Source organism: Thunnus maccoyii, chromosome 17 (assembly GCF_910596095.1).
Source record: "Thunnus maccoyii chromosome 17, fThuMac1.1, whole genome shotgun sequence".
Taxonomy (NCBI): domain Eukaryota; kingdom Metazoa; phylum Chordata; class Actinopteri; order Scombriformes; family Scombridae; genus Thunnus; species Thunnus maccoyii.
In genome coordinates, this window is record NC_056549.1 from 22013031 (window position 1) to 22025395 (window position 12365).

General features: G+C 38.5%; 1 protein-coding gene across 4 annotated transcripts in view; it reads left to right on the forward strand.

Moving 5' to 3' along the window:
* Positions 1 to 12365, forward strand: part of lama2 (laminin, alpha 2) — a 206596-nt gene that overhangs the window by 38499 nt on the left and 155732 nt on the right. For all 4 annotated transcript variants that reach the window (XM_042389960.1, XM_042389962.1, XM_042389961.1 and 1 more), the window contains exons 2-3: positions 6918 to 7088; positions 8493 to 8605. In XM_042389960.1, coding sequence (XP_042245894.1) covers positions 6918 to 7088; positions 8493 to 8605 — 284 coding nt within the window. The remainder of the gene's footprint in view (positions 1 to 6917; positions 7089 to 8492; positions 8606 to 12365) is intronic.

Below are 12365 nucleotides of genomic sequence, written 5' to 3' on the forward strand. Positions count from 1 at the left end.
GAGTACATAAAGGAACTTTACAACTACCCCATCGCAACTGACACAGTTATACTAACCAACATGGACTAAGGCGGACCAAGTGTGGATGAAGATGATGAACCCAAGACACTGAGAAGTGAAGTAGAGGAAGCTGTGAGGAAACTTAAAAGTGGGAAAGCTGCAGGGTTTTATACCGGTTGAATTAATCAAGAGTGGGGGAGATAACACCATTGATGTGCTACATAAGATCTGCAACTCTGGTCTGGAGGAGTGGAGAGTGGCCATCACAGTTGACAAAATCCTTGATAATCCCACTGGCAAAGAAAGGAAACCTCCATAAATGTAACAACTACAGGACCATAAGCCCCATAAGCGACCCAAGCAAGATCTTGTCGAGAATCATATGAGAGCCATAGACTTCTTATCTGAGGAACAAGCTGGCTTCCAAAGTGGACATAGCACTTTTGAACAAATCACAAATGCAAGAATCTTGAGTGGGAAATGCAGAGGCCATCGGATGGAAATCCACCACAACTTCAACGGCTTCAAGAAAATGTTTGATAGGGTGTGACAGGCTCTGTGGATGGTTATGAAAAAGCACAAAATTGGCACAAATCTAGTGAAAATGATCAATGCGACAAGAGTAACAGAGTAACAAGAGTAGCAATGCAGTGATGTCAAGCAGCGACGCGCTGGAATGATTTAAAAATGTCAGTGGGAGTCCGCAAAGGATGCATTCTGTTGCTATGCCTTCTCATGTATTCTTTCTGGAGCAGATTATGATGGAGGCATTGGAGGACTTCACTGACACCATCAAAGTTGGCGGATAATATATAAAAAATCTCAGATTCGCGGATGACATAGACTCCATAGCTGGATCCAAGGAGGAACTAGCGGACATTACCAAATGTCTGGGCACAAAATGAGATATGGTATGGAGATAAGCATTGAGAAAAGTAAAATGATGGTAACATTTCGGGTGACTGATGAGGAACATTATGAAGGGAAAGCTGATGGGAAAGTGCTGGAATCGGCAGACCACTTTGTATACCTCGGCTCTATGTTGAACAGGCAGTACACCTCAGACTTGGAATTGAGGATAAGATTGGCCATTGCTACCGGTCAGCTTGAAGACATGGAGTGGAAAGAACATTTCCCATCCCACAAAAATAAAACTTATTCACTCATTGAGTAAGAATGTGAAACCTGGACATACAACACATATGTTGAAAAGAGAATAAATGCCTTTGAAATTAGTTGCTACAGGAGGATTATAGGGGTGACATGGAAAATACACTGCACAAACGACTCCAGACAGGAGATAAGAAATCCGGCAGGGGCTCTCGAACCACTGATCGAAACTGCTCGACGGAGAAAGTTACAGTGGTTAGGCACATAAAAAGTAAAAATCGGCCTCTAGCAAATACCATCATGCATGGTGAAGTTAATGGAAGAAGAGGTGCAGGAAAGCTGAGGTCAGAATTGATGACGGACACAAAGAGATGGACAGGGAAAGTGGTGGTGGAGTGCATGAGACTGGCGGCAGATTGGGATGTTTGGAGATGGGTGGTGATGTCATCAAAGTGCCCCGGCAGCCCTTGGGCTACGGGAAGCGATATTATTTTTCCCAGGATGGCGAAGTCATGACCCGCCCTTCTCTGCCTCTGATTGGCTTACCCTGATATTCTTACCCTAACCCTAACCAATCTGAGTCCTCGTGCCTGAACCTAAGCAACCCAACCAACGAAGGCAAGGAGTACTAGCCAATCAGAGGCAGAGAAGTGTGGGTCATGACTTCGCCATCCTGGGAAAAAAAAAAATTGGCCTACGGGAATGACCTGACCTAATCTGAGTTTAGCATGTTAGCATGCAAATTAGCACTAAACACAAAGTACATCTGAGGCTGATAGGATGTCATAAATGAAAATATTGGACAAATGTTTCTTTAAATTTGTAAAGGAATAGAAATAGTGTTATGTGAGCATGTAAGGGTACCACAAATGGTTTAATGTCACCACCAACATTTCCCAGCTGGATTGGAAAAGATGAAACTGAAGCAAACCAAAATATGTGGTTATACAATTGAGTTTCCTTTCAGAATCCCTTGTGATTCTGTAAATTAGACGTACAGAACTGTTAGGAAGCTTAAGGTATTAGCCGTCTCAAATCAAGGTAAAATTACACTATTAAAGATTGCAGTCTCCCACACACTTGCGTATCTGGTTGGAGACTCTTCCAAATCCCAGGAATAAGCAGGATGTTGGCTTAATTTCCTGGCAGGAGCAGGTGGCAGCAGTTATAAGCGGTGCAGAGAAGAAGGACCATGAAAAATATGTTCATCAAAGCAACTGTTTTGATCTTGTATTAAGGCCTCAACGCAGATAATTTTTCTACAGAAGTCTGGTTACGGAATTTGATTATGTTGGCAACATGACAACTGTTGCACACTTTTTGTTTGTCCCTATGATAAGTGCATGGGTGGATAGATCCAACAGGCGTAAGTATAAATGGGTCCTGCATGCTGTTTCTTTCTTTGAGAGCTTTATCTTTTGTCTGTTGCCACTGTTCAAATTGGGAATAAATGAACAAAAGAGCGCTGTGACTGTGATAAGACTCAAACCTGCTCTCCACTAAGATGTCGACCAAATATCTGACTTAAAATCTTGAGGCATCAAAAAAGAAAAAAAGAGGACATGCCACAATGAAGTGATGAAAGTGAAAAGACATTGATACGACATGTATAAAAGCAGTTTTATTATCATTATAGTGTTCAGGCTGTGGGACTGAATGAAGAGTTTCAGTTAGATGACTACATTTTAAGATACAGTTTGGAATAATGCATTGTGATTATGGTGGTATTTTACAACTAGTCTTGTCCGTATGTTGGACGATCTATGTGAAGTGACATTTTTGATGGAATAAATGATTAATTTAACTCATGTCACTGTGGAAAGGTTGCTTCTCTCCCTTTTCATGAAGTTCTGGTTTCCAACATTACTAGTGTTAAATTTTTCTGTTAATCTGTTAATTTATCAGTCATATTACACGAAAATGGAATACAGATTTCAGTTGAGTAGTTTGTTTTCTCACAGCGTTGTTCTTGTTGAAGGGCTTCAGTCCTTCTATGTGTTGGAGTGTTGGTGTGTGATGGTACAGTAGGGCAGATCGTCCGCTTAATCAGTGAGAATCACAACAGGTGTGCATCATTAGTTGCACTAAACATTGAGTCATCATGCGCTGGCAAGTTGAGGTAGGAAGGAAAAGACTGTTCTGTAGTGAATTACATTCTGTATAATTTGGTGCACTCATGGCTGTGTGTGCTCATAGAAAATTGTAATTGTCTGCAGTAACAGAGAAATTCTACATCACTGTTGTTCTATATGTTTTGAAAGCTTGGTATTAGTGTAGCTCACCCTGTGGTGAGCTGAGTAGATGGTACAGTGAGGCTGAGAGGGTAAAAGGCCAGTCACTGGTCAATTGTGATGAGTAGGGGAGAGAGTAGATGGCCGCTTGCTGTGAGGATGCAGATTTTTTTGTTTATTCTTTTGCTTCAGCTGTTTTTGTTGAATTTTCCAGGGTTCATGTCTGTGTCTTTTTAATATTTTTGTTAAACATACCCCTGCCTTCTGATCTGCTTCCTCGAAATCCTTTTTTAAGTTTTCCAGTGCCAAACAACATCCTCTGCCCTATGTAGTGAGGTGGTAACACAACAGTCACATAAACACAAACCTCCATAGAACATCATGACTTGACATAGGCTGGGTCCCAAAGTTCAAAGTTCATTCTTGACCTTGGACACAATTAACAATCACTTAAAAGTACATCAGGTGATTTGACCACTGAGGGGCAGACAGAGGGGCTTTGGTCGCTCTCCACCAACTCTGTGAGAAAAATATCTGGGTCGTTGTTTTATCATATTGTCTACACAAACTACTAATTTAATCTGTCTGTTGGGGTTAATATTAATGCAGTCTTTAAGAATTAAGAATGTGCTCTATAATTCATTAGTGAAGGACACAATAATATAAGTATAACTTCTACAGAGTCATCACACAGTGAAAACTTGGTTACAACATTTATCTAGAAGATAATATTTTCCTTTACGAAAACTATGGAAATCTGGGCTCCCGCAGTGGTGTATGTTTATCAGATCTCATTTCTGAGAGATTGAGAAGTGTGTGTGTTTGACTGAGTGTGTACAGTATATGATATGTTGTGAGAATGTGTCTGAGAATGTTTACACATGGTGAGAGAGACTTTGGGTGTCTCAGATGTTCTTCACAGTTCATCAGTGTTAACATCTGGCCAAACAGCTGGGCTCATCTGGACACACACACACGCACGCATGCACACACGCACACACACACACGCACACACACACACACACACACACATACACACACACACACACACTTTCACACACTTTCACACACTTTCAACTTTCTCCACTTCCATCTCATCCGTCTTTCTTGTCTGTTTACAGTTATTGTAAATTCATATGTATCTGTTTATATTTGTGTGTGAGTGCACATGTTGTTTAATTATAAAATCTGTTGATCTCAGACCAAGATTGGGATATCTGACATAACATGGTTTGTGCATGTTTGTGTGTGTGTGTTTGCTAGACAGGAAATGTGAACCACGTGCATGTTGAGCATTCCAGTACTTTAAGTTCAACAAGCTTGTCATTCACTCCGAGACTAATGTTCTTTTACTATGGGAACAACACAGATGAATTACGCCTACAGTCTGGAAAAAATACAGATTGTGTGCAGTCTTGTGGTGTATTTGTGTGGTGATGACATGTGGACACATAATAATGATCAGTTTGTTTTAGCTTTTATGTTACCTAAAGTAAGTTTTACCTAAAGTATATAATGTACGTATATCACTATGTCATAAAACCATTGGGAAATGAGAAGAAAATAAGATCCCCTCCAGACATGTTTTAAGATATATATGAAATACTCTACTTTGAATAATAATTTGTCTAATATTGTTTTTCCACAAAAAAGTTAAGTCATCTCATTTAAATCCTTAAAATGACATTGACACCTTCTTCTTCATTAAAAATTCCAGAATCTGTGAATATGCAAATAGTTTTCATTTCAAAAGTTTAACTTCTGGACAAAAGGTGTCTCCTACTTCTCAGAAAAGTCCATCCTCAGTGTATGCGCACTAGAGGCTTTAAGTTTCTACATCACACTTATGTAAGTCGCATACTGGCACATGATTGGTTCCAAACTAGTTGTGATGTCATAAATCATGCCGTAGGTACACGCCTTAAACTCAGATTTTCAGTGAGCACAGAGAAACTTTCCCCCCTGAGCACATACATCATTCTGCACAGTGAAACTCCAAATGAAGTAACAAGAAAAAAAAACAACACATTTTTGAGTGGGGGACTTTAATTAATATTCTATAGCAAGTAGAGCTGAAATGATTGGTTGATCCATCAACTAGTCTATCAATAGAGGTAATTTCTTAAGAAAAAATGCCCAAAATTAACAGGTTCCAGCTTTTCTAATGTGAATATTTGTTGTTTTCCTTAATGTTCTATGACAGTAAACTGAATATCTTTATATTTTGGACAAAAAAGCTATTTTAGTATCAACGTGGGCTTTAAGAAATTGTAAAAGTGCATTTTTCATAATTTTCAGACATTTTGGTGACCAAAAGATTTATCAATTAATCAAAAAAATAGGTGGCTCGTAATGAAAATAAGCATTAGATGCAGTCCAAATAGCAAGTCCAGCCACTGTGGCTCACCAACAAAAAACTCGCCCAGCTTATGAAATGTTGGCATTATCATTATTTTCTTCTTAGGGTGGTAGTGAAGGAGGTTCAGGTTGTAGTCACATCGCTCCAGGAGTTTATAATAATGGACTACTTTTATCATGGAGATTTTGAGTTGAGGTTGAGAAATGTAGCTCTATTTTCATGTCCTCTAGGAGGTTTTTTGTTTAGCACCATACCACACCCATGAGGGGTCCACTAGGGAGGAAAACACAGTTACTTTTGCATAATAAAAGTTTATTGATGGCTTCTCATAATATCCTGGAAAAAAAAATCTTTTCCTTAATGTATGTTCTCTCCAACTTTATATTCTGTGGCTCCAGCAGTGAAAAATATCCATGGACAGGAAATGGAAAAAAATGCTTGAGCAACATAATGCAAATTTATAGTCCTTTGATAAAGTAGCACATTGCCCAAAGTCTGCACAGTTGAAAGCAGGCCAAAAAATGTTCTCTGTATGCTGCTTTTATCCAAAGATAAAGTGAACAGGGTTAAATTATGTTAACTGTATTAGACTGTACCAAAAATATACATCCAGATTAACTAACTAGGATGGTATAAAACACCTGCCCTCCCCCTCATGTTCTAGGCTAAGTACTCACATCCTCAGTACAACAAACACAAGCACGGACTGACTCACCTCAGAACAACACCACACACAAACCGTAAAATTTTAATGATTTTGAATACAAAACCTGTATACAAAGCAAGGTATGCTGGATGTTCCTAATAACCTCTACTGTAGCATTTTGGCAATTTAACATATTTTTTGCTTTGAAGAAAAGAGCCAGCCTGACCTCATTTGAACTGCTCTGAACAGACTGAAGAACCTGTGATTAGTGATAATCTGACTACGCACGTTATGATGAATTTGCTGCAATTTCTGTGTATCCACATGTCATCTTTATACATACATATTTGTGATATTTAAAGGATTTCAGGAAACAGTCTGGCATTTTTAGAAATATGGTTGTTTACTGTCAAACATCACTTCATCTCTGTGTGTCAATATCATAACATTCTTTTTGTTCTCCAGATAGAGAAAAGCTACTACAACTACAATTTATGTGTAGCAGACAGCAGCACATACTGCACACCTGTAGCTTATTCTGTATGTAACAGTCTGTGTGTTTTCTTTCCAGGATTGTTCCCAGCTGTATTGAACCTGGCGTCCATGGCAGATATAACAGCCAATGCTACCTGTGGTTCGTTGGGTCCAGAGATGTTCTGTAAGTTGGTAGAACATGTACCAGGTCAGCCTGTAAGGAACCCACAGTGTCGAATCTGCAACGAAAAGAGTCCAAAGACATTTGGTAAGAAAAACTCTCACACATACACAATGACTTATAGTCGTAGTGATTACAATAATTAATCATGCTAGATAAGTTAATTAGAGCCCGATTGGCCAGATGTTAACCAATCATTTTGTCTGAAGTGATAATTACCGAATGAACTGAGGAATCAATCACAACATGACATGATGACAATACAAAATTAGCCTTCAGTCATGATTCAAGCAGCCAAGCTGACAGTCAATTAAATAGTCAATCAATGATTCAGTTAACCACTCAGTCATAGAAGCCAAACAGTCGCTCTTAAACTAATAACCAGTCATCAGTGGGTCAATCAACCATTTAATGAGTCATTAACCAGCCAGTCAGTCAACTAGTCAGTCACATTAGCTTTTCCTACCTGCCTCGCTGACTAGTTTGCTAGTCAGCCAGTCACTCATTCAGCCAGCAAGTCAGGCAGTTAGTCTAACAGTCGACGAGGATGAGGAAAAGAAGAAGAGGGGATGGATATACTGCTGCAAATAGAATATGAAAAAGTAGGGAAGCATGAAAATGAAATAAGAACCCACTGCTACTGACATGGTCATTTAAAAACTAAGATTTGAGATTTAGATGTATTTCATTTGACTAATTTGCTCACTATTAAACAACTTTTCTGTGACTGACTTGCTGACTGTCTAGTTGACTGACTAAGCTTAATTAACTGATTGATTGAGTAACTTTCTGACAGACACACTGACTTATTAAATTACAGATTTTTGTGGGACTCCAGCAGTCTGTCCTTTTCAGATCTGAGAGGGAAATTACAGTAAAAAAAAAGAGGAGAGAGAGAAGGTGTGGTGAAGAGGAGAGGAGGGGAGGGAGAGAAATAAATTTTAGGAAAGGATATAGCTCCTTCATCTTGCAAGCGACAGTTGTCATGGTTTTTAACAGAAATGTCACAAGTAAGTAGCCTGGTGATTGACAGCCGCCGGTCAAGCTGAAATATCACATCTTCTCTTAAAAATACTCTCACACACACACACACATTAACACGTAAACACTCCTGCACACACACACACATCATACATACAAAGCTCTGCATAGTGACAGTTGCTATATAGTAATAATGTCTATTATCTGGCTGTTTCATGAAAGCTATTGTGTGGAGTCATAACAGCATCCAGGATTAGATTCTGCAAATATGGTGACCTTTTTTTTTAAATTCAGAAGTGAATTAAAATTATCTGAAATGGGAAAAGGAAATCTATTATTCTTTCTTTTTACATTGTAGGAAACATGTGCCTTTGATATCTGGCCTTGGATGGTTGAAATGCCAGAAGTTTAAAAAAAGAGTAGATTCAAGACTAAAATGTTTTTTAGATATTTTGGAGTTTGAATTGAATAAAGTGACTGATATGCTTTTCTGTGTGTGTGTGTATACAGAGCGTCATCCTATAGAATATGCCATAGATGGGACCAACCGTTGGTGGCAAAGTCCCTCCATCAAGAATGGGATGGAATACCACCATGTGACTGTGACTCTGGACTTGAAACAGGTAGAAAACACACACACACATACATAGAAAATAACTCCTACTACTATACTTATGGGCATAAAATTTTGATTTATATGTTTATTCCTTGGAGGGTCACCACAACCTTAAACTGATACTCCACCTGAAATCTCTTTTTTGAGTATCAAACATTTGCTCCCTGTAGGCTCGCAAGCTGGCAGTATAAAATCCGTCTTCACAAAGAATGACAGCTGTGGTCAGCTTAGATTTATGTTGGTTGCGAAGGTTTTTAATGGTGACTTGTCATCATTGGAAACCACCGTAACTGCTGTGAATCAAACCAGACCACAGCCTCTATTCTCTGTGAAGAGGCAAACCGTATCCCATTCATCCAGTTTCATTTAACAGCATCAGAAAACAGTAGAGTTAGTCTTTGTTTTTCTATGGAATAAGCTACCTACTGTTATTTCAGCAGTGCGGGAATTGGTTAAAACAACTTTGCCATCAATCATTTCATAAGCATGGGTCATGTCACTCTTTAAGTAATGGCTTTCCATTTTTGATTTGGAAAGCTTGGCAGGGATCTTGGTGATGGAGGGGCTGTGTACTGACATAAGATGATTTAGGACATCTAATTTAGTTTAGAAGTGTGATTAAACAGATTAGACTGCCAGATTATAATTATATAGAGAGAGACTACTTCATGAGAGGCCCTCAGATCATTAAGGGAACCCAGTCAAAAATTACTCTAAAGGTTAAAAACAGATTAATTAATAATTGAAAAGCCAATCACCTAGATCAATGAAATAAAAGCTTGAGCAACACAAATTAGTAATAACAACTTAGACATCCAAAATGAATGAATGTCACTCAAGCAGAATGTGTTTTTGACTTTTTGACAGTTTTTATGTCAACTTAAAGTACATTTTATTTGGTCTCAGTGGACTACAGCTCATAACTTGCTGTTGAAACGTTTTGTGATTGAATCTGGGTGAATATCTTTGTCACTCTTCTATGTCTTGTGGATGTCTTCTCAATGCTTTGCAGACATACCTTGAAGCATCTCTCAAAACTAAAAGCAGAAAGATAGAAAACGGGGTGTGTAGGAGAGGATGGAGCAAGTGTGAGGGGAAAAAAAGAGACATACAGACAAATAAAGAAACATGTCAATTATAAGAAATAGAGAAATGAACAGGACACAGAGAAACAGTCCAGAGAGATGATCATTTTAATTGATGGAAAAAATCTATAAGGTTGATGAAACTAAAAAATAAGTGGAGTTGTCCCTAACACCCATTTCACATGTGTTTGTCGTCACAGATGAATATATTACCATTTCATCACCAGATAAAGCAAAGTATGTTTATTTTTAGTTCTAAAATGTGGTTTGATGCCAGCATAGACCCGACAGCAAACAAGATGTGAAGCCAATATTTTAGCAATCAAACTCTTTCTTGCTTTCTCTCTTTCTCTCTCTCCCACTATGGAGATGGACTGAGAAAAGCTAAAAACGCATTCAATGTAGCTATGCAACAAAGACATGGTTTACTCTGCTGCTGCAGCTTACAGTCTGTCCACCATGTCAAGAATGAAACAACAGCAAATAGCAAAATCTTCAAACTCAGTCACCCTGACAAATCCAGAAAACAATTAAAATGACAAACCAGCATGCGTGACAAAAATGCAGCATTAAATCAAAACTGACTCACCACTTTGCTTTGAGGAAGAAGAACATGATGAGAAAAGTGGTTAATTTCTCAAAAAACAGAAACTTCAAATCTTTGGCAACTGGCTGAAGGGCTGGATATGTGGGCACAACGGCCACACATGCGATTCCGTTAATACAACATTTGATGTCTTCATGGGCAGACGTGTTAACTTATGTTCCTCATTACGTATAGCACTTGTATACAATCTGTTGTGATCATTGGAAAAATTTATGTCACGTGGAGCGTCATGGCCATGTGTATGCTGAAAATATAATCTGGTTTAAGCCCCCAAAGGGCACAATCCTCAGGATTGAGACTGTTTAACATCTCTTCCTTCAGTATTCTACTCTTTCTGTATAACCTTTTCTGTTGTCAGTGTGGTGTGTTAGAGGAAAGGAAACAAACACAAAAACTGTAATGAAATAAACGTTTTATCTTCAAGATTCGAGTACCAATGTATTAAGATTGGTAACAAGTGAATTTTTCAAATATTTTAGGTTAGCCTCTGTCAACTTACTGTATTTTCTCTAATAGTGGCTGGTAATCAATTAAAAGCCAATAATGGCCAGGAGTGTGGTTGACATGAATAAAGGCCGGCCCCAAATACAGGCGCGGGGAGGGAAAAAACAAGGATGGATTGAGGCTGTATTCAGACCAAATCAGGTGTTGCTGCGCACCGCTGCAGGGTTGTACGGTGGTGTGGGTGTGTTTATTTGTGCTCTAGAAAGTAACCCCTGTGAAACAATTAGATTTTTTTTTTTATTGATCTGATTCACTGCTTTCTTACCAGCTCCATCTCTTCATTCACTCTCTAGCCCCCTGGACGTGGGAGGAAGAAAGTTAGCTTGGAGCTAGAGAGACAGCTGATTGATATTTGATATTTGACTGTGCTGTTAACTGGCTATTAATGTTTATATCCAGTGTAACGTTACCTCAGATTTGTTTAGTTGTTAACCGAGACTGGCCATATTTCCCCTCCCGTACTTGACCAGTCATACTTCACACAAGTTATATTGAAATGTTTGTGTAATGTTTCACAATAAAAGTCGGGAAATGAAGGAATGAATTTTATTAATAGCATAATGCAGTAACAAAAATTTAACAGAGCAAATGGAAGCAGATCAGAAAACAGGGAGGCTTCGTACTAAAATATGAGCAAATATACTTATCAAATAGAGGGAATTAGGAATAAAGGCCGCTCTCTAATATAAGCCTGCTTCCGATAAAGGCCTGGTACCCTCTGCAGTTGAGGTAAATAAAGGCCCCGGCCACTATCAGAGAAAATACGGTAACTTAATTTTTCAAATGAAGATAAATTGAATTTAGAAGGCAAAATGAGGTGAACTTCATTGTTTTTATTTGTTTTTTGCCAACCATCACAGAGAATGTAATTATATCTCTGGACAAGAAGTAGAGCAGCAGTCATCTTGACATGTTAATGACCTCATGCCCATCAATCACAGCTTTCACCACTGTGACATGGCTGCACTCCTAAATGGTCTTACAAACACGCACACATTTTCACACTTGTCCTTGCAGTTGTATGGCCAATGAATACTTATTCTATCTATCTGCTTTGGATATCCATATACACACTCACTCATTCTCTCCTTCACTTCTGACAATAATGTTAGTGTTTGGAGCAGGAGACTGACATGTACACACACACATACACACATACATTATTGCTGTCATCCACAGTCAAACTTTCATACAGACACACAGAGAAATTAATGAAGAATTGATTATAACCACTGACAGCTAGATAAGGGAAAAAACAGAGAAAGAAAATCCTCATCTTGCTCCATTTGTCATGAGCAGGTTCCTTAAAAGCTTTTTAATACCAGTGTACTTTTTCTCAATGACCACCTACTGAGCCGACTCCGTTCTAACAGTCATCATCTTATAATGGCCGTGTTTGGCATGTGTATTTATTAAAGTGGAAAAGCTGTCCATCTTACTATAAAATTATTTTCATTTGACTAAATGCTCTTCTGATATTGTCCATTGATATTTGCTGTTTCCCCCATGAAAATGTAAAAGACAAAAACAGACAATCGTCAGTATTAACAGTTTAGATTATCAGTCAAAAA